Source organism: Microtus oregoni, unplaced genomic scaffold (assembly GCF_018167655.1).
Source record: "Microtus oregoni isolate MIOR12 unplaced genomic scaffold, Mior012 000189F_ref0000355, whole genome shotgun sequence".
Lineage (NCBI taxonomy): Eukaryota > Metazoa > Chordata > Mammalia > Rodentia > Cricetidae > Microtus > Microtus oregoni.
The window spans coordinates 480,732-503,835 of record NW_024544848.1 but is presented as its reverse complement, the minus strand read 5'-3'; the positions used below and the strand labels follow the sequence as shown (position 1 = coordinate 503,835).

Here is a 23,104-nt window from a genome sequence, read left to right as displayed (position 1 = left end):
GATGATCCCATCTAAGCCTCCCAAGTGCTGGATTAAAGTTCTGTATCACCACACCTGGTTTACTCAATGCTGGGTCTCAATCCCAGGGCCTCACCACTTGACTACTATAGCCCCAGCCCACACATGACTGTTCTGAATAAATGCTCGTATAGATGACAGCTCTCTAGAAGACATTTTATGAACTGTATCATTCACAGCAGCCACAGTAAAAAGACTTAGAAATTGCTTTCTTCCTACTTATGCTAAACTGTCTGCAGATCAGACTTAAAAGACAATGCCAGATGGCAGGCTGCTGCTTCTCTGTTTGGGCCCATATTTCTCCATGTGTAAATGATGGTGCCTGAACTCCTCATCCACTCCAACTTTCTAAATTTAAGAATATTTTTGGAAAACATGAGATAGTTGAAAGAGACAATCAAGACAAAGAGATTAACCAACCAAAAACCCAACGTTTTAAAACTCTTAAATAACTCTTGAAAGAAGGACTGGTGAAAAATTAGAAATATTTATGGGCTTGGTATTTTTGACTTTTAAGAAAGTTCAAATAATTTTTTGGGGGGGTTACAGGTTAGGGGGTGGTAGAATTTTAGTTCTTGGCAGGTTACATTTTGTTACACAAAACAAAACCAAGACATTAGATTATCTTTTTTTGTACTAGATTTCTGGTGGACATTGGCCAAATACTTAACAGATGATATACATTCTCTCTCCTCTCAGCAATAGGGTCTAAAATGCCTGTCTGACTTCAACCTGTTTCACAATGTAAGCCTTCTAACAGAATAGGTAATCTTTACCCCTGTCTCTTGTTCTGTGGATGGAACCCAGAGCATGCCAGGCAAGCATCTACTTCTGAGCTAAAGAAATCATTCTTGAAACCTGGAAAAATCATTCTTAAAGACTGGTAAGGCAAAGAACAATTCTCCCAACAACATAACAGGTTGCATCGTTATATACCCTGAGTGACACTGAGTCATGGTATTTGAAGATTTCCCCCCTTGGTATTGAAGGATGGTCATGAAAGAATACAGAGGAACAAGAGGAAGGTATATCTGGAAGAAAATGCCATTCTAACAAGATGAGAACAGTTTGTAGGAGTTGAGGCTAGTCACTCAGCTTGTCTCCAGACCCTCCTTTCTTTATACATGTGCAGATCTAACTGGAACAAGTATCTGACTATAAGGTGAAGACTGAGAATTTTTGGACAACTAATTTTTTTTGGATTTGATCTCTAATCTCAGACAATTGTGTTTTGTATAGTTATCAATGCAAAAGATTTATCAAGGAAGTTTTATAATATAAAATATGAAATTGATAACTGGCAGGGAGGACATTGTTTCATCATAAAACAACAAAAACATACCATTCCTGAAGTTCAGGAGAAGGAATGAGACCTGCAGTTCCATTTTTGGAGTTTTCCAGTTTACCCTGCCACCAGTTGTGATCATCCTTACTAATAATCTGAATGATGTCACCAACTCGGAATCGGATGCCAGCTTCTTTGCAGGGGATGAGGTCATCCTTGGCTGGATCATATTCAAATTGTGCTCTTACATAGATCTATAAAACAGGAGTTTGTAAGAAAGGAGGCCACAGTGATGTGAAGGAAAACAGTGACCAACTAATCTAATAACCACACATCAACATTTACAACACAAACAGGACATCAGATAGTGAAACTGAAACAATGTATGGAGATAGGACACAGAAACAGGGTGCCATGTCTAATGATTACAGCTTTAACTTTGCTGTTTATATCTAGAAGGAACACTTAAAATACTTGTTGAATAAATTCTGCTTTTAGTAATAGTATAGGTATATAGAGCAGTATGCTCACCAATTTTAAAGCTTGCTATGGCTATGATGATGGTATGGATAAGTTGTTACGTCCGTGAGGCAGCCTTTAACACCCAGAGTAGGTTTTTATCTTAAAGTAGCAAGAACCCTGGGCTGGTATCTTGCTGTTGGATACTTTCATGACAAGTGGCAGACAAAGCTATATGTAACTCAAACATATTAAAAAGTTAAAAATATAGCTTTATTTCTTTAGAGGAATTTTGGCTTTGTATTTGTGCTTTACAATTCTGGGAAAATAAAGATGAATCTGAACCCTTGCCTTGCCAGTGTAACCCTTGAAATCAGTACATAGCATCAAAGCATGCATGATTCAAGGCTCTAAGCTTTATGGTGTATGAATTTAAGAGACATAATAGCAGACAGGAGTTATAACACAGCAGCGTTTTATGAATGACTAGAATTCCAGAGTTTTAAAATAAGGTATTATATTCAATGTTGCCTCAGTTATGTAGTTCTGAGAGTAAACTGTGGGCATATTCTACCAATTGCAATTTATAAAATTATTAACTTAAAATCAGATTTATTTTTAGCATTACATTTAAAGAAAAAAAGTCCCATGATTCCATCCCTTGATATTAAGTTTGAATATTCACATTTAAGTCACTGTAAAACCAACCTGAAGGCTTTGGAGCCATTGTGTGCTATTAATATTATAGTAATCTAGCTCTTAAAATGAATAAATCTCTGCATTTGTACCTAAAATCCACACTTTAAAAGTGCTGACTGTTTGAAAGGTATCCGGTGATGCTACACAGCACTTAGCAATTGTAAACTAGCTCAGGAATATCAAGATGAAGGCCACGGTACTGATGCTGGTTTCCATCATATGCACCTTTTAGACATAGACAGGCAAATACAAATTTAATTTTATTTTAGTTTTCAATTTCAGAAAATTCCCTTGAAATGTTTGCTAGGGCATGACTTTCGGTTATATTTAGAATTCTATGAACTCTTTATGCACCAGAGGCAGGTAGGACTCTCTAAGACTAAACTATTTACTGTCAGTGAAAATGATCAGGTTGAAATTACAATAACCATCACAGCTACAGAGGTGTGAGTAAAAAAATCTTTATAGAGAATTAGTCATGTATAATGTGTTAAAATGAAATGGTACAAGCTTTCAATGCTCAAATGTTATGGTCCAAAATGCAGACATTATGGGATGGAAAGGGTTAATAAAGGAGCGACTATTAGCTCAGTGTAGAGAAGTTTTTATAGAGGTATCTATTCACCTGTCGTCCTTTTGGTTGGGTGGTTGACGGCAAGTCCTGCAGAATAAAGCCAACCCAGGAGAAAGAATTTTCATTTACTTGTCAAGAGCACAAAGAAATTTGTGTGTTTCTGTTACAATATGGTTAAAAGTGAACTAGTTTTAAGTTGTAAAGAGATCATATACATTATCACATTTCTTAGAAGTGTTGAGTTATTAAAAAAAAAAATCAAACCCAGGCCATTTAGCAGCAAGCTGAAGAAAGCAGGTAAGTTGAAGCAGAGAGATAATGTGTTCTTAAGAAACAACTCAACATCTTCAACACAAAAGCCACTGCGGTTCAAACAGCCTATTACAAAAACCCCTGAGCAAGAGAACGGTTGTCTTTTTCAACTATCACTGCAACCGCTCAGATTTGGACAAGTTTAATGGCTCTATGGCCTTTTCCCATCATAAAAGGGCTACATGTGAATGGTAAAAAGGAATTCTTTGGGAGCCTAGATTCACATTTGGAAACACAGTTATGAATAATTTTCTCGCACAATTTTTCTTACTTAGATACTTGGGATATCATTCCATTTGAGATAATCTTTGAATGATTTATGATTTTATTTGATAAAAAAGTTGATATAGTTTTAAAGGGCAAATTAGAAATCAGGACAAAAGGTAACGGTGCTGTATTCTTAGAGCTCCTAATTGCAGCTGACTGACAGGCAGCACCACCAATAACTTAGAGATTTGGCTATCCCGAAAAGTGGCAAACCTGCACATGGGAATGCTTCTGTTTGACTAAACGATTCTTTATAGAAGCCAAAATGGAGAGTTCTGAAAAACAGCAACTTTCCAAGTTCAAGTCAAATATGTACTTTGTGTTAAAGATGTGATACCAGCGTGGCTGAAGTGCAGTTTGAAGCCAGTTCCTTTTGCTTTTCATATCCAGGCAAGGCTTATAACTCACAAAAATATGTGCACGTACCACAATAACAAGAGGGCACACCAATTCATAAACTTAGATAGCGGAAACTAAAACATGTTGCTGATATCCCTCAGAATACCCAAATCCTTATTCTGCAAAAGCCCTTATATTTCTTTGTCAATTTCTTTAAATTAAAAAATTCTAAAAGAAATTTCAACCCAGTTCTATTTATATCCTCTGAACAGTCATACATACTGGTAGGGAGGTAGAGAGTGAATTTTAGAACAGCTCTAGCAGTCTTGGACTACGTTTCTTCAGATGTAACTGATTTTTAAGGAGAAAGAAATGTTGAGGAAGGGTTTTCCGGAGTGAAGTGCACTGCCGCTGCAGTAGCCTTGTGTGTCTGCAGAAGACAATCTTTCCACTGAACACATGGAACTAAACACTCATGGCAGGTGAGCACCAACACAATTGCCACACTTGGCTGTGTGGAGCTAGAGTTCTTACCGAAACAGAATTGTTAGTGCTGCTATGACCATTAGCAGGGGACTGTCTGGAAGTGGAGGGGGAATCTCTCTGAAATAAGACACAAGGTTCATTAACACAGAACACCAGCACAGAAACAGATGTTTACATCAACAGTTACAACCACAGTCTGACAACCATTTCCTTTGAGGTTAGTGCTATAAAAGGTGCCATACTGACTTACTTGCATGATTTTGCAGAAGTATGAAAGAACTTTTTTGTAGTTTGAAGATTCCCATATTATCAGTGAGGATGGTATTATCATTCATTAATGATTATTTTCCTCCTATATCCCAAATTCTACAATCTTTATTTTTTTATTGGGACCCCAGGAGAGTGATATTAAGACCCTATCAAATATCTAATGATGCTAAATATTATAATGCTACTGTGCTAAAGATCTCGACTGCCTAGTTTTATTTTAAAGAATAGGTTAAAGAATGGCTTTGAGAAGTAGTCAATGGTTTTTAGGTATTTCATTGTCAAGACATTTCTAGAATAAAAATTACTAATGGGGATAAAAGAGAAAGCTGCAGCAGAGGGCAACTCTCTTCTGTTGTGTCATTTTAGCAGACTTAGTACAATAGTAACTCCAAGCAGCAATCTTCTGCTTCTGGACAAACTCTCACGAGTCACAGCATCTCCCTAGAGCCAGATTCCCAGACTGCTCTGTTGTCCAACCCACTCAGAATCCTTCGCAGGTTCCATTCCAAGTCAACTTTAATGAAAAGAGCTAAGAGGAGAAGAAAATAAGTGCTTTAAATATTTAAATTTAGAGTTCTTTATGAACTTCTGTTCAAAAGATAGGTATTTTTTCTAGAATATTGAAAGAAATCTTCTGGAATTGGCTACCCTGAAATAGAATGAGATCCCTCAGAAAACATTCTAAAATATTACTGAGTAGCTTGATCTCTATCTGTCAGTCTTTGGGATTTAAGTCAGTTGGGTAGGGTATGGTGGAAGTATGAGCCTTCATTTGAGAAGCCTTGCTATAGCCAGGCATGTAAAAAAAAAAAACAAACAAACCAGTGTGTTTATATGTTGGAGGTGAACATATAAAGAATATGAAGAAGGGAATCATTGCTTTTTTTCTAATATTCAAAGGTATAGAATTTATATGTATAATACCTGTGTTTCCCTCTAACTAGTTCAACTATTTAAAAAAAAAAGAGAGAGAGAAACTTGTACTAATAACTAACAATATCTCTGGTTAGCATCCCCCAATCCAATCTATTTATTCAGTTTCTTTAACACATGAAAAATGGTGTGAGGAACACCTATGGTTTTAGAGTATTTAAATTATCTATAGAAAAATGTATGCATGCTATTCTCTTTCTCTGAAAGGTTCATACTCTAACAAAATTCAATGCTCCAAATCTTGAAGCTGGAGAAGTTTTGCAAAGTTTTGAAATGTATTATTAATTGACATTCCATAGGAAGCCACCAAGAGGAGCTCAAGTCTCAACAAAATAGACACTTTGTCACTGCCTCACTAAAAATATATTTGACAAAAGCACAGATCTTATACATATGTTGAATAAGCTTAGATGAAAAATATGAACACTCTAATTGTTTTCTTGTGATATCCGTAGCATCATTAGAGACTTGAAAAAAGTATAATTTCTATTTCAAATATTCTTAAACACAAATCTAGTAAGTTCGTTACTGGCCCTTAAAAATTACCTTTATAAAATGTACACATTATATCTATTTATTTGCAGTGATAGGATTTGAACCTAGGGCCTCACACATGCCAGGCAAGTATTTTATCACTGAGCTATATCCCCAGCTCTTGTACTTTAGAATAACATATTTGGAAAATCCACAGGAAAAATTTTAAAATAAGCTCCAATAAGTAATACTTGTGCTGAATAAGCTACAACCAAAATTGTTATGGTAATTTGTGTCTCAAAATATAGAAAGAATAGATTTCTTTTACTATAATGAACAACATAAAACTGAAAAAAATGTAAGTTGAAAGAGCTCTATTTGCAAGAGGATAAATATGTTTTAAGAAACTTTGGGGCTGTTATTCTACAAAAGGTATTTGTTTAGGAGTAGCTTAACATTTCACATATGCAGACTTTTCTGAAAGGTTGCAAAAGCCTACACCCCTGTAGTGAAGTCAGTTACCAATTCCCCAGGGTCGTAATGCTCATCTTAAGGCCTGCAGTCATTCAAACAGCAATGTCTCAACAGGACTTGATCTCGTCTCAGATTCTTAGAAAGAAGAACTACTTGAGAATGGACTTCCTGAAAATACTACTATATTTTTTTTTTTGCCTCGGGGATTTCATTTTTTTCTGTTATTGGAGTTTTTCTATATTTGGCTTAGATTTGGCTGCAGAAAGGCTGAAGATATCTGCATGGAAGTGGGGCCGAGGAGGTGGTTGGGACCTCCTCTGTTCCGTTATCTTCGTTGTAAAATTGGTGTGCAGTGATCTAACAGCACAGGCAGAAACAATTTTCCAGAAAGCAAAAACATTCAGCCATCAGCAGACAGTTAGTTAAGAACTCAGGATAGGGGGGAGGCTTGTTCAAGTTATTACCTCACAGGATGAAGACTGAGTGCGGTAGCTTGGTACAATCTTGAAGGTAATACTCCCCCGCATTTCCCTCTGCGAGGAAGAAAAGAGGAGAGTTCTCATGCAAACACATGTTGCACACAAAAACACAAGAAACCATTCAAAACACGTGGGTGCAGTTAGTACACACCACTTGACAGCACACAGCCCTAAAATAAAACCTCACTACAAGGCAAAAACCACTCAGGTCACTGGTAGAAGTTTCTGGGAAAGGTCCAGTGAAGCCAAGGCTGACTGTCTCATACCTAGCAGTAAGTGGTCATAGAGATCTCTGATGGTTATCTTTTTGTAGATATGAATAAGCAAGAGTCGAAATGACACACCTTACAGGAATGACAACTATACATTGAACTGAACAAGAGACTATTTACATAAAAATTCCATTTAATATGCTACTTTCTGATGCTACCACCATAAAATTGCTTTTATACTTTATGAATTTTGGCAAACTTTTTTACGACAGCAAGCCTTGGCTGCTTACTTCATGCCTAATAGGCATTCATTACATGGGAAGCAGAAAGAAGGACCCAAAGCAGAAAACAAACGCTTCCCTCTGTTTGCTACAACAGAGACACAGATGGGGGTCTGTCAACGGATGTCAATGCTTTTTATTGAAGGTCTAATTTCAGCACAGAGATTTTTTTGAGTATAGTCAATAATGACCTGGCCTATAGTGACTTTCCTCTCATTTGTGCTGTGCAGAGATACACTACAGCTGGCCATGACTCAGCTAAACAGGAAAGAGGTTTCTGATATTGCTTATGTCAGGAGTCTTTTGAGGTCAGTGAGAAACTAGTTCACATGAGTACACATTGGGAAGGTTTTTTTTTTTAATTTTTTTTTTATAAATATCTGGTTGGCAAGAAACAGATGAAGGATGAACAGTGTAAAAGCCCACACTGCTAAAGGCAGGAAAAATGGCTCAAAACTCCACTGCAATTAAAACGTTTCCCTGGTTGTCAGTTTTTAATGAACATTGCACAGTTTAACTTCACATGCATGATGGCACAAGAAGCATTTTGATTATGACTGAAGAACAGTGTTTGTTTTTAAATATCTATTTATTTAGTGTATGTGTTAAGTATGAGTGAGAATATGGCTCCTGTGTGTGCTCGGTGTATGTGCATGTGGGTATGAAAGTGTCAGCACCCGTATGCATATGCTTGTGGGGGCCAGAGGAACATGTGGAGTGGTCTGCTCCATTACTCTCTGCCTTGTTTCTTTGAGACAGGACCTCTTACTGAACCTGGAGCTAGGCTGATGGCTAGCAAGCCCCAGCTACCCCCTCATGTCTCCACCAGATACTATACTGGGATTATAGGCAGGTGAGACCACGCCCTGCTTTTTACATTAGTGTGGCATCCAAGCTCAGGTACTCCCACAAGTGCTTTTACCCACAGAGCCATCTCTCCCTTCCATATATTAGGTATTTTTTAAACAAAATAAGTTAATGGAGCTGTCAACATGGCTCAGTAACAAGACCAAAACAATGAGAACATTGATAGACATGCTATCATGGAAGGGGGAAATAAAATTAAGCTTGGGTGAGGAGGCTGAGTTAGCAACTAGATGACAGAAAGTAATCAGAGAGTATCAGAGGGCACCTGGAAGATATAGAGAGACACACCAGAAGCAGTGGGGAGGGATTTGGAGTGCCATAGAGCTTTATTTGTTTGATGGAGCAGAAGGATGCTCTCTTTGGGAGAGGCCCACAAGGACAGAAGGTTAGCTAGTTGCTACTCTACCTCTCTCTACTTTTACCCCAGCCTTTGAATCTCAAGTCTTATTTATAAACAGAATGAGAGAGGTTTAGTTAAAGCTACCTTTAGTGGCAGCAACAGAGCCCTTGCCTATGGAAACAGAATTCCAGCCAGGTTGCAGCCAGAGAAGCAGGTAGGTAACTGTGGAGTCACAATTGCTGGCTGAAATAGCAGCACATTAAGGCACAGCCATTGCACTGAAGTTATAACAACACATGGTGCTGCTAGCCTAGACAAAGAACTACAGGTAATTTAAGACTGTTGAGGGGGAGAATTATTCATTCCCAGGGACAAGCCTCCCACTTGGTCATTCAATTCTAAGTGGTTAGCTCTGAAAGCATGTACATACAATTAACATTTAATGCAATCAGCAAGTTGTATTTATATACAGAAACATTTATACATGTATAATAGCAAAGGGAAAGAGGTCATGAGTGAGAGGGATTGAGGGAATGATCTACAAAAGGGGACGGAGGGAAGAAAGCGAAGGAGGGAAATGCAATTATATTTTAATTAAAAACATAATAAGTAAAAAAGATGGCTTGGCATGTAAAGGCACTTGCCACAGAGCTTGATGACCCGAGTTTGATCTCTGGGGCACACATGGAGGAAGCAGAGAACCAGTTCCTTCAAGCTGTCCTCTGAACTCCACATGTGTAGAGACATGTGTGCAAGCACACTCACACACAAACACATTCAGTAAATGTAATAAAAAGGCAGCATCTAAGCTAATGAACTAAAACTTAATCTTAAAAAAGGGGAAGTTCTCATTACTTACAAGCATTTTTTGTAGTTGTTCCACTGTTTGGTTAGCAACACTGATGCCATTGATTTCTCGAATTTCATCACCAACATGAAGTGTACCTAAAATATCACACAATTATAAACATGAAATGAGTAAACGTTCTCATAATAACAAAAAGCCAAAGGTATCAATGTAATAGAAAAATAAGTTCCATATCTAAAAGTCAATGTTTCAGAGACAGAGTCATACTTGGCTGCAGAATTATTTAACTTTTACATAGTAAAGCCATCCAAACAGACAGATCTACTTTCAGAAAGCACAGTTTTAATGGATGGCCACAGAAATTTGTTGACAACCCAATAAGAGACTATTAGGTATGAGCAGACAGAACTCAAAATAACACAAATGACTAGTACTTCTAAAACAAAAACATAAATGATGATATAAGCTAATAAATGGGTAAACTGAATAAGAATTCAGACATGGCTGAGGAGCAGTTCAGTGATCTTTAAGGTGAAACAAAAGATTACATAAAATATAGGTCATAGAAACAAAGACATAAGGAAAACAGGAAACAAGAAATAAAGAATATATTTAAAAAGCTATAGAATACAGGAGTAACTTAAATTCAGAAAGAGCAGAGAACATGAAGAAGAGGAAATGTTTGAACAGCTGAATGTTTTTTTGAGCTGGTGAAAGTGTTACTATACAGATACAGGAAGAATAAGATAAATAAAAGGAAATATGGGCCTTCAATAAAAGACTCTTGCCACCAAGTCTGACAATCTGAGTTCAATACCTGGATCCTACGTGGTGGAAGGAGAACTGGCTCCTGCAAATTGTCCTCTGACATCTACATGCACACTGTGGCATGTGTGTGTGTGTGAATGATTGTGTGTGTGCCGGAGTGCACATGTGAGCATGCACACAGAAATAAAACACAATAAAGGTATTGCTTAATTTGAATACGTAGAAAGCTTAAAATTTCAAGGTACCCATTAATATCTCAGAAATAGGGTGCTGAAATTTAAAACTAGTAAATAGGGGGCAATGAAACAAGCAAAAAATCCCCCCCAAATGAACAAGGAGAGCAAGATAGTAGAATCATCACAACAAACATTAATGAGCTACTCTATCAAAAACTGTGATCAAAACTGGTCACAGTAGTGCCCAACCTTAATCCCAACACTCAAGAGGTAGAGGCAGGAGGATTACAAGTTTAAAGTTACCCTTGGCTACATAGTGAATTTGAGGTCAATATACCTAATCCATATAGTCAAATATATATGTCCAAAGAAAGGTTTATAAGTAGACATTAGAATACTCTACTACTATAAATGGATATTTAAATATTAGTAAGTCAAACATACAAAAATTAATCAACACATAGAAGATTTAAACAAAAACATTAACAATACCAAGTCAATTATTATATAGGGAACTCTGTATGCAACAGTTAAAAAAATAAAGGTTGTTCATAAACAGTTTCCCAAAAATGATTAAAGTGCTATGCCACTAGGAAAGTCTTAACAAACCTCTGAGAAATGATGTCATACAGACCACACTCTCTGACCACAACACAACTAAGTCAGTTATAAATTACAGAAAGATGTCTAGAAAATCTCTTCAAATATGATAAATAAAAACACTTCTAAATCACTTATGGACCAATGAAAACTTATAATAGAAATGTAAGAACACTGACAAATGAATTACAACAAATGACTGCATATAAAAATTTGTGGGATACAGATAAAACAGTACTTGGAGTTTTTATTTTACTTTATTTCATTTGCGGTGGTGGGGATGGAACTCAGGAATGTGGTCTAGAATGACTGAAGCACAAAAACAAACAGCTCCTTCATTTGAATCATAAAACAAAAAGACCCCCCCCATGATTTCCTTCAGTCTGTGCAGGAAGAGTTAAGGAAAGTTAAGAAAATTACAAATGGAACGCACCTTGCCTGTGAATCATACCCCCGTGCATGATTCTCGCAACGATACAATGATTTAGCTCATTCATTTTCAAAGTGATTCCCTGTAAGAAAAAAAAAAAAGAAAGAAAAAGTTGGTAAGGGTACAATTAAATGAGAGCACTACTTTATTTCCTTTCATATTTTTCTAATTAAAAAAATATTTTTCATTGTACATACCAACTCCAGTTCCCCCTTCCTCACCTTTTCTCACCCCCCATCTCCCCGCTTCCTATGCCCCATCCATTTCTCAGAAGGGGTAAGGCCTTCCTTGGGGTGTCAACAAAGTCTGGCATACCAAGTTGAGGCAGGACCAAGCCCTTCCCTCTGTATCAAGGTTGAACAAGGTATCTCACCATTGGGAATGGGCTCAAAAGCCAGTTTCTGCACCTGGGATAAGACCCGGTCCCACTGCCAGTCCCCCCCAACAGACCAAGCCACATAACCATCACCCACATTCAGAGGGGCTAGTCTGGTTCAGAAAGCACTATTTCCTATTTGTGATTTTACTGTAGGTAATTATAATTAGAAGAGTTATGAAATCATTAGAGAAAATATAGAAGATGAAGATCCTCTACTACTTTACACACAAAATTGTTCTATGACAGAAATGCTGCTTGCTGGTGTTTTTATTGCTAGAATGGCATGCATGCATTTGATATAGTGCTTTTTAATCTTTTCATTATGTTTATTTCTCACATCCCTTTGTTTTTATGTTCCCAACTATTTTTAAAATTTTTTTACTCCTGCCAAGGGTATATTCTATTAGTATATCCTTTATATTCTACAAGAAACTATTTTATTTTATAACCCACTTAAAATATTTCAAACTTTAAAATTTTCTAAGTTTAACATATATAAGCATGTGTGAATCTTTCACTACAATCAGATGGTAATTATGTCTTATCCCCAAAGGTTTCCTCTTATTTGTTAGTAATCTACTCCCATTGCTCTATGCTCTACACTCATGCCCAACCAACCACTGATGGGCCTTTCCCGCTATAGGTAAGTTTGTATTATCTAGAAATTGAGCCACATTCATTTAACTTATCATAATTTCTTTAACTTATCATAATTATTTTGAGATTCTACCATTTGTTATATTATCAAATAACTTAATCTTTGTCTTTGTAGAACGGTATTGCATTGTTTCCACGCAATAACTTGTTCATACTTCCCTCCACTGCACCTTTTCCAGTTCTGGCAGTTACAAAGGAAGCAGCATCTCAGACTTAATCTCCACTTACTCATAACATTTTTTTAAAACAGGATTTGGGACATTTCATGTATTTGTATATCATCTTTCTACAGACAGCAGGATAGTTTTTTGTGTTAATATTTTCGTATATAATCTGTTGAAATGAACATATATTAGTATTTTCATGAACAATCTGATCTACTGTTTGATTGATTTTGCTGAGTTTCTGTTTTCCCACTGATTTCTACTTTTTTTTTTCAGTACCGAGGATTGAATGTAGGGTCTCAGATACTAAGCCAGCACTTTACCACTGCAATATATCATCATTCCCATTTATTTCTATTGATTATTCTCACATCTACTAATTTTGGCTTTAATTTATTCTTGTTTGTCTTTTTTTTAAAGGTGGAGGTCTGAGAAAAGGTTGGTAATTTGAGAGATTTTTGTTCTTTAATATATATTTAAATATTAGAAATATTAAATATTAGTGTTACATATGTCTCCTTATTAAGTACTATTTCAGTTGTATCACACAAAATTTGAAACAGTGTAGTTAATTTTCATTAATTGCAAAATGCTATTACCTTCTGATTTTTTTCTTTTATCTATGGGTTACTTCAAATTGTGTTACTTAGTTTTCCAAGTATTTGAGATACTGTCTTTTAAATTTTCTTTTCATTATTATTCTTTTTATTTATTTTTGAGACATTCTTGCTGTGTAGCTCAGGCTGGTTTCAAATCCACAATCCTCCTGACTCTGCCTCTTGAACACTGGAATTACATACAGGTGTGTAACAATATACCTGGCTTCTCTGTTATTAATTTTCTTTTTTTATTATTTATTTATTTATTTATTAATTAAAGATTTCTGCCTCTTCCCCGCCACCGCCTCCCATTTCCCTCCCCCTCCCCCCGATCAAGTCCCCCTCCCTCATCAGCTCAAAGAACAATCAGGGTTCCGTGACCTGTGGGAAGTCCAAGGACCACCCACCTCCATCCAGGTCTAGTAAGGTGAGCATCCAAACTGCCTAGGCTCCCCCAAAGCCAGTATGTGCAGTAGGATCAAAAACCCATTGCCATTGTTCTTGAGTTCTCAGTAGTCCTCATTGTCCGCTATGTTCAGCAAGTCTGGTTTTATCCCATGCTTTTTCAGACCCAGGCCAGCTGGCCTTAGTGGGTTCCTGATAGAACATCTGTTATTAATTTTCAAGTTACCTTCATTGTGGTTCTAGAATAAACTCTGATATTAATATAGAAACTTCAGCCTTCATCCTAATAATTTTATAGTGGTATAGCTTTTCTATACTTATTTTGAAACAATTCTTCTTGTTGCATAAAGCACATTTCTTGCAGGCAGAATGTGATGAATACTTTTTTGTTTTTTTAACCAATTTGACAGACAACCTCATCTTTTTTCTTTCAGGGGTGGGTTTCCAGACAGAATTTCTCTGTCATCTTTTTTCTTGCAGGGGTGGTTTCCAGACAGAGTTTCTCTGTGTATCCCTGCCTGTACGGGAACTTGCTTTGTAGACCAGGATGGTCTTGAACTCACAGAGATCCACTTGCCTCTGCCTCCAGAGTGCTGGTATTAAAGGCCTGTGAACCTTTTGCTTTTTAATAGGATAATTTAGACTATTAAGATTTAGTATGATTGTTACCATAGTTTTATAGTAATATTTCATTTGTGTTTTAATAAATAAAGCTTGCCTGAAGATCAGAACACAAAACAGCCACACTAGTCAGTCATAAAGGCCAGGCAGTGGTGGCACACACCTTTAATCCCAGCACTAGAGAGAAATATATGGCAGGATGAGACAGGAACTAGCTTTCTTTTCAGTCTGAAGATTTCATACAGGTAAGAGCTCTTTAGTGGCTTGGCTGATTCGCTTCTCTGATCTTCAGGTTGAATCCCAATATCTGCCTCCGGGTTTTTATTACTTGTGCTACATAGTTTGGTATAAATATGTCTTCTTTTTATGTTCCACTTCTCCTAATGTTTCCTTTTAACCTCTTTTTCTGTATTCTTGTGGATTATTCTCATTATGTTGTACCTTGCATTATTTTGGCTCTGCTGACAGTTAACAAGTCCTAGTGATTCTCCTCTGTCCTTCATCTCCAGTGCTGCAATTACAAGCACATCTGACTTTTTACATGAATGCTGGGGATCCCAACTCAGCAAACTCTTACCCACTGAGCCATCTCTTCAGTCTCCCCCAATCCAAATTAGTTGTAATCCTTCATGTTGCTGCTTCGGTGGCTGTATTTGGCTTTACTATAGCATATGTATTTAACCTACCTATTTGTCCTTGAGTGATAGTACACTACTTCATTTATGAGAACTTTCTGAAAGTACATAGCCATTTCTATATCCTTGACTTTTGTGTTACCCTTGTAATCTGTTGTGCATCCCCATGCAAAGTATTTTTAATGAGACTTAAGAGATATGGGAAAAAGTTATAGTCTTTTAACTTTGGTGTGTCTACAGATGTTTATATTTGGCCCATTTTTGGAAGATACCTTTGTTGGTCTCCCTAGGATTCTTAGCTCTGCTTCCTCAATTCAGGGACTCTGCCTGCTTTGCTTCTTGATGGAGGAAGGTCATTGGTTAAATAAAAAGAAACTGCTTGGCCCTCATTGGTTAGAAGATAGGTGGGAGGAGTAAACAGAACAGAATGCTAGGAGGAAGAGGAAGTGAGCTCAGACTCCACAGCTCTCCTCTCGGGAGCACACGCCTCAGAGAGACGCCATGCTCCCAGCTCCCAGGCAGACACACGTGATGAAGCTCTGACCCAGGATGGACATAGGCTAGAATCTTCCCGGTAAGTGCACCTAGGGGCGCTACACAGATGATTAGAAATGGGCTAAATTAATATGTGAGAATTAGCCTAGAAGAGGCTAGATAGAAATGGGCCAAGTAGTGATTAAATGAATATAGTTTGTGTGTTGTTATTTTGGGCATAAGCTAGCCAGGCAGCTGGGGTGCTGGGGACGCAGCCCCGCCACCCTTGTTACTACAGCTTCTGAACTCCCTCCCCCTGTAGTGGCCTAGAAACTCTGATGGCAGGAAGGTGAGACAGTTACAGGTGTCACTGGCTTTGCATCTGCTCTCTCAGAGATCTCTGTCCTTTGCTGTTTGATGTCCAACGTCTCAAAAACCATTCTCGGTTAATTTAATATTTGTCCTAATTTCATCTGTTTCAGATGAGAGGACTGGAAGCCCAAGTTTAGTTTCATGGTTATATTTAAAGCCAATTTACATTTTGTTTTTCAAATATTCCCTAACAAAAGACAAACTTCCATAAACAAGCTTTTGAGATAGACCTGGTTGATCCTAACAATCACACAGGAAGCTGTTAAACAATGCTGACTCTTATGTACTGTTTAGATTTATATTCGTGGATGGGAATGGAGATCAGAATTGTGCATGTTTTAACAAGGTCACTTTATAGGATGGTGTTCTTGAATTTGAAGTGGTTAGTAGTAGGCATTCAGTTTTGGACTGAATAACATTTGGAAAATGGTGTTCTGTCAGAAAGCTTCATGGAGTTCTCTGAGAATTTATATTCTAGCTTAATTTGAACCATGCCACATGATATTTTTTTTTCTTTTTTTTTTTTTTTCGAGACAGGGTTTCTCTGTGGCTTTGGAGCCTGTCCTGGAACTACCTCTGTAGACCAGGCTGGTCTCGAACTCACAGAGATCCGCCTGCCTCTGCCTCCCAAGTGCTGGGATTAAAGGCGTGCGCCACCACCGCCCGGCCTACACATGATATATTTTTGCATGGTTTCTATTTTGAAGCTCTCAGAAGGAGTAGGAAAGTACTGTGAAAGGTATAGTTTATCAAAACGATTTTGGTACTAACAGTCAACTGTAATGTTCAGGTTTCATTTCCAATTGGTACATTCAATCAGCATATATGGTTACTTAGAGTAGTATTCTGGAAAATGCCATAAATAAATGTATACATCAAACTGAGTTTCATAAGGGAAATGATGGCACAACAGAGATTCCACCCTTAAAGCTAATAGGTTTCTATATTAACTCAGTTAACATGGATGAGAACCTACTATGTTATAGACACCCTTTTAGGCACAGTAATAAAGGAGTCAGACAGTATCTTCATTGACAGGGAAATTTACTTCAAACCAAGTATAGCCAATATTTTTTATTCTGTCTGCCCCCAAATTTCTTTGCAGAGAAGAATTGACTCATGTTCTTTCTGTTCCCAAGATCATAAATTCCAGGGAAAGTACTGGCTCAGCTTGAGGAATTGGGGTGGTGGTGGCATGTATTCCTTGTCTTTTATTGCTTACAGAAAAAAAGCCTTTCCCTTCTTGTTAAGCTAGTTCAAGTAGGTTATTTGTCATTTCTAACTATGGGACTCCCAGTCAACAGGGAAACAATTGTGAGTATAGTGTTACAAACTGGGAAAACAGGGTATAGAGGAAGTGTATTACCCTTAGGGAATGCATGCATTATAGACGGTCCCTAGGCAGAAGAGGTTATGTAGACATAATCTTCAGAGTAATTCAGAGTTATGAAGAAGAAAAGCAAACAGGCAAACGACCATAGTAATTGTGGTAGCTATATTCTATTACTGTTAATATATATTTTACATAAAACTATTCCTGTTTTCAAGGCAGCCAGTGAAAAATATGCTATCACTGAGATCACAAATGAGAACACCCTTTTAAAGTAGACTTTAAAGAGTGGTTCAAGGTCATTTTTGCTTTCTGAAAAAACTAACTCAGGGATAGATGTGTGTACTTTCCCTCAATCTGTGTAGTCAGTCGCACTGAAAAGACAACTGCCATTATTTTGCTTCAGATTATATGATCACAAGGTATTCTGGGACCTCCTTATGGTCCCTTACACCTTTCTGTCTGCTTTGCTTGGTTGGACATTACCTCTTCTCTTTCCAGACAGCCTTTTCTTGCCTCTAGTTTTGTTTTGTCTTGCCAAACTGTGTTAAACTGCAAATTTACTTCCTTAGCGTGGACCACCCTGTGGAAAGTGGATATAGCTATATCTTGTCTGCCCCTATATCACAGGGATCTAAAGCAGCAATGTATCAATGGACTTTTAACATTTGCTCATTGGGCAAATCAGAGTATGAAATTTTTGACTTTCACAGTTTGGAGGAAACTCAGGATCATTTAGTCAGTGTGCTTCTAGAAGTTTATAACCTGATGGATATCAAGTGAGATGCGCAAGGCCTCAAAAACTGTTGCCACATACTCTTAAGACCAAGGCGTGCTAAGCCTAGAGAGCACCAGAACAGGTACCTGATTTGCATGCCCCCTTGTATGCTGCCAGACAATGGTAGACAACTGACAAAGAACAATGAACAAGAATACAGAGAACTGAGGGCTTTCTGGGAATTGTGGTCACAGATCTGCTCTTCTTTCTTAAGTAGGTATTTTGTTTTTTTTTAAGCTTTGAAGAAAAGATAAATGCATATATTTGAATGTCTAGAAATATGCTCCCATCTCTAAACTTGAAGGTTGCCCAGTGCTCTTCTTCACAATGTCATTATCTCCTTATGCTTTCAATTGTACGAACCCTGAAGTTTCAGGGTCATCCTTGATTCTTGCTTCTTTCATTGCAACCTATTACATGCCTCATGGATTTACTTTCATTCATTCTTTTTTTTTTTGAGATAGTACCTCAAGTAGCCCAAATTGGCTTTGAATTTGCTATTAAATCGATTTTCTCATACCCTCAGGGCTGGGATTACAGGCATGTGTCAGCATGCCTGGCTCTTTCTTTCTGCCTTGATAGACATCCCACTAGTTCTGAGTACCATTATCTCTCCCCTGTACCATGGCAGGATCTGCTTTGTTATCTAGTCTCTCTAGAATCTATATAATACAGTTTTTAGATCGCTAAATCTAAAATGAAAACCTAATCCAGTTTCATGCTTAAAACCCTCAATAGCTTTCTGCTGTTTTTAGGCTAAAGAACAGACACCATAGCATGTCTTTCACTACCGTGTGGTCCCACTCTCACCGCTTGCCATGCTGTCTGTTGCCCAGCTGCAATGCCTTGTTTCCACCTGGAAACTATGAAAGAGCCTTATTACTACCGGGCTTCTGCACATGCTCTTTGGTTTGCTCGTCACCTTAGTTCCCCATTCTTTCCATCTGCTTAGTGACCACCCCAGAGCCCTTTCTGATCATCTCCATCTATGATGCTCCTGAGAATGAGTGGAGGTACAGTACCAGTTCTCTGCCAACTGCATGCCTCAGCATGGGAGGAAATGAAAAAACAGGTTGATGTGAATGGAAGAAATCTTATTTTTAGCAACACCATTCAGGTCTTTGAATGTCTTCTGAATTACTTTTCTTCAAATTTTGGTGAAAGCAAAAAAATATGGAGAGTACTGGAATTTTTATTAAATTAATTAATTAAAATATGAGACAGGAAGGCACAGTCTCACCCTGCTCAACTTCTGCTGATCGTGTGCACAAGGGGCAACTTGAAATTCTGTCACCTTGTTGTGTCCACAAGTGAACAACAACAGAAAAGCGCCGCACATTGACTCTGGAGATTTCAGATGTCATGGTAAACAGGCAGATTTGCAGATAGGGAATCTACAGATAATGAAGGTTGACTACATATTTATGAATTGTAAATTGTGAATGTGTCTGATACAAATAAGTTTTCTCTCCAAAGCCAGAGTGTTGTCTGGGTAAGTGTTTTTCTCTAGTGTATTTACTATTTGAAGCAGTGGTTCTCAACCTGTGGGTCTCAACCTGTTACAATGTTAATTCTTCAAATTGCCTCTTTCTTTGCTATATGAGGTTTTTTTTTTTTTTGTTTTTTTGTTTTTACATTCTGGAGTAATGTACCTCTTCCTGGAAAGTTGAAAAGTAATTGTTACAGTAGAGGTGTGATGGCCAGTATGTCTAATAAATGAAGCAATATCTGCTTGTTCCTATTAAACAGAAAACAGCTTGTTAAAAGGAAACATAAGTAGGTGTATAAAGCCTCCTTCAAGCATTATATGCAAAGACTCTAAATACAGTCATAATTTCTGTATGTGTAGGGTACCATTATGATTTGTGTAACAATATTTTAATAGTATTTTCATTTTTAATATGAAACATTTTTCGGGTTTCACATATTGTATACTTTCAGACTGAATATGTAATATTTAATTTTAATTCTAATATTATTTCGAACATCTATAGGAAACTGATTTTTTTAGAACCATCCATTCCACCTTCTTCCCTTCCTCCTTGAGCAGCAGTCTGTACAGGTTGAGTTAGCTGATTGTAACTCAAGTTTTTCCTACTTACCATTGGTTCATCTGTGTTCTTCTGGAACTGTACAAGCCGCACTCTGGTCACATTCTCCATGTCCATGTCTCCATTAGCGCTTTCTGGAGAATCACCATTTAAATAGGGAGAGGTCGGGGGAGGTGTGACCCTTAGTGCTTCATCACTGTAAACTTCATGTGCCACTACATCGTGAGTCTGAAGTAAGGCCTGGCATTTTTATGAAAGAAGAAAAATAGTAGTTATAGTATCATTCTAGCAGAAATATGCTATAAAAACATATGCAATATCATTTCTTCTCAAAAAGTATTTTTTTCATTTACAGTTACTCAGAACAAACCATACCTCTAAACTACCTCAATTTCTTTGCGGCAAATTATCATGATAGATGGATTTATTTTAAAAAATAGAATGAGCAAGTAAGGGAGCAAACCAATGAATGGATAGGCCTATCAATTATCAGGGTTAGAGGTAGCATCTGGTGTTAGGCTGTAAAACTGTATCTAACTCACATGTTCAAATAAAAACTGAAATACTAAAATTTTAAATAATTTAGTAGAAAGAACATTTATAAAAATAACCAGCAAATTAGCACTGGGGCTTTAAACTAAAATAATCAAATTTAAAAGACATTGTGTAGTAATTACTGCACTGAATAAATATCTTCTGGGATATGAATGATAGTATGTTGCTAATGGAAATGAGGAAGAAGCAAGGATTGAGAAGGACCCATAAGCTTCAGGTTCATAACTGAATGGACAATTATACAGTGATATCAACGATGTCTACCATGATACCATCATATAGCCCAGAGGACGAACATAATTTATAACATGGTTTAGGAAATAAAAACAAACTGTACAGACGTACTTAAGACACCAATTTTCTAAAATATCACACATATAAAACTCAAAATTGAAAGTTGAAATGTTTTTACATCTATCTATGTGTGCATGTGGAGGTCAGAGGACAACTTGTGGGAGCAGTTCTCTACTTCCACCGTGGGAGTCCTTTTGTGTTTTGGAGCTCTTGGATAAATCTGACAATTATTATTATTATTATTATTGTTATTATTATTATTTTTGGAGACAGGGTCTCATGTATTCCAGGTCGGCCTTGAATTCACTATGTAGGAAAGGATGACCTTGGCCTTCTCTTTCTATCTCCCAAGGTTGAGAACTACACGGGTGCATCACCATACTCGGTGCTGGGGATGGAACCTAGGGCTTTGTGAATTCTAGACAAGCACTCTATCAACTGAGCTACACCTCTTCCCCTAAGTTGAAAATGATTACTTATTTATTTTGCAAAACTCACTAACAAAGAAAAATGATTTCTTTATACTGACATCTGTATGTCATCTTGGTGAATTTTGATAATAAATCTCATCTGTTTCTCTACAAAAGGATATCTTCCTGCTTTGTGCCATCATAAACCCTTTTTAATAAGCATGAGAAATTTTAGCTCAAAGAGAATTTACAAGTAACTATGTTAGTCTGTTTGAAACTTTCTACAGTTATACTAATATGTCTATTAGTGTGTGTATGCTAATTCTAAATTTAGTTTGACTTCCAGCTATAATATGTGTGGTAATGAGATATGTACAGATAATGAAATGCAATTAAATAGTATTTCAGCATTTGAAATCACTTCCTAAAAGGCTTATCAGAGCCATGACTTAGCTATTTTAAAGTCATGCATACAAGGCAAAAACAAGGTAATGATGTGTTAAAACCAGAAAGGAGATGGTGCTGAGTTGTCATCAGTAGGTGTCCAGAGTAATACAGTTATTCCATTTCTAACGGAAAAGGTCAGTACTGCCACAATCCCAGGCTGCTGTTCTCAACTGCAGGCGTAGGTGAGGCTTACTAAAGGGCATTGACAACACACAGTTTTAGAGTAGAGCTCTGCAGGGGCCCTGCAAACCACAGCTACCAAGTGTAGGTTGGACCATTTGTGCAAATCCTTCTTTCTGTGGTCTAATTGTAGCTAGACACCAAAGAAGCTAAGATTTAGAGTAGAGAGGCCAAATCAAGAATGGGCCAAGTAGAAAAAGTCATCTGTTAAGGTCAGGTTCATCATATCAAGTAGAGAGATATCTTTTACGACTCATGATACTTTGACTGGTAAACACAGGCAAACTGTCATGGGGATAGGTCAGCCCGAAGTCTCATGAATTGGATAAAATGTTTATGCTCTTCTTGTAGATGTTTTCTATTCATCCTTTAACGTTATATAAACAGGCCCTTGCATTTAATGTATTACTTATAAGGGAGAATAAGTCCTCAATCATAAAGCAGTACCAAACTGAATTTTTAAAAAGTTTAAATGTCGCCAAATATGGTCATACTTGATATTTTACCAATAAGCTTGATTTAAGCCTCCAGGGAAACTCATCAGCATTACAAATAGTCTGCTGTTTAAGAGTCTGGGCTTTGGAGTCAGCAAGATGTGAACCTTAGGGAGGCCATTTTCTAGGTGTGTGACTTTAAATAAGTGTCTATCTCACAGGGAAATCTCTACTAATGAGGATAGTCACACAACTTTACATTCCAATTATGAGCAAGCCGTGTTGTTCTCTACCACCTGCCACAGGTGGGCAACCTGTCACCACTCCCATCTTTCTCTGAGCCTCCATCATTTCTTTCAATGTCTTCTAATGGGTCTCTCTCCTACAGTCTGTTTACAACATGTGAGCTCCAGAATTTTCCACCCCTTCATTTGAGACAGGCTGGCCTGATACTATGTACCTCAGGTTGGACTCAGACTGGCAGTGTTTCTCCCACCTCAGCCTATCAAGTGCCGGATGACAGGAATGTGCTACTATCTCCAGGAACGGCTTCGAAAGCATGGATTGCATCATATTTTCTTGCTTGCAATCACTCAGTGCAATCCCTAATTAATCAGGAGAAAACCCTAGACTCTTTACTATGGTCTGGAAGAGCTTGGTCTGGCCTCTGCCAAGCTCTGTAAGCATTTCTGTATCACTTTCTTCCTTTTTACTAAATCCAGTCTTTAATGGACTTAGTTGTACTCCTTGAACCTACACAACTTCCTT

At 37.4% G+C, this 23,104-nt stretch overlaps 1 protein-coding gene across 1 annotated transcript in view; it reads right to left on the bottom strand.

Annotated features, from left to right (window-relative positions):
- LOC121445427 (peripheral plasma membrane protein CASK-like) overlaps positions 1–23,104 on the bottom strand; it is a gene marked incomplete at its 3' end in the record, with an annotated part of 332,821 nt that overhangs the window by 19,556 nt on the left and 290,161 nt on the right. Inside the window, exons 15-21 of the mRNA XM_041647561.1 lie at positions 20,068–20,256; positions 11,555–11,633; positions 9,629–9,714; positions 7,055–7,123; positions 4,488–4,556; positions 3,087–3,122; positions 1,361–1,557 (exon numbers count right to left, since the gene is read on the bottom strand). Coding sequence (XP_041503495.1) covers positions 1,361–1,557; positions 3,087–3,122; positions 4,488–4,556; positions 7,055–7,123; positions 9,629–9,714; positions 11,555–11,633; positions 20,068–20,256 — 725 coding nt within the window. The remainder of the gene's footprint in view (positions 1–1,360; positions 1,558–3,086; positions 3,123–4,487; positions 4,557–7,054; positions 7,124–9,628; positions 9,715–11,554; positions 11,634–20,067; positions 20,257–23,104) is intronic.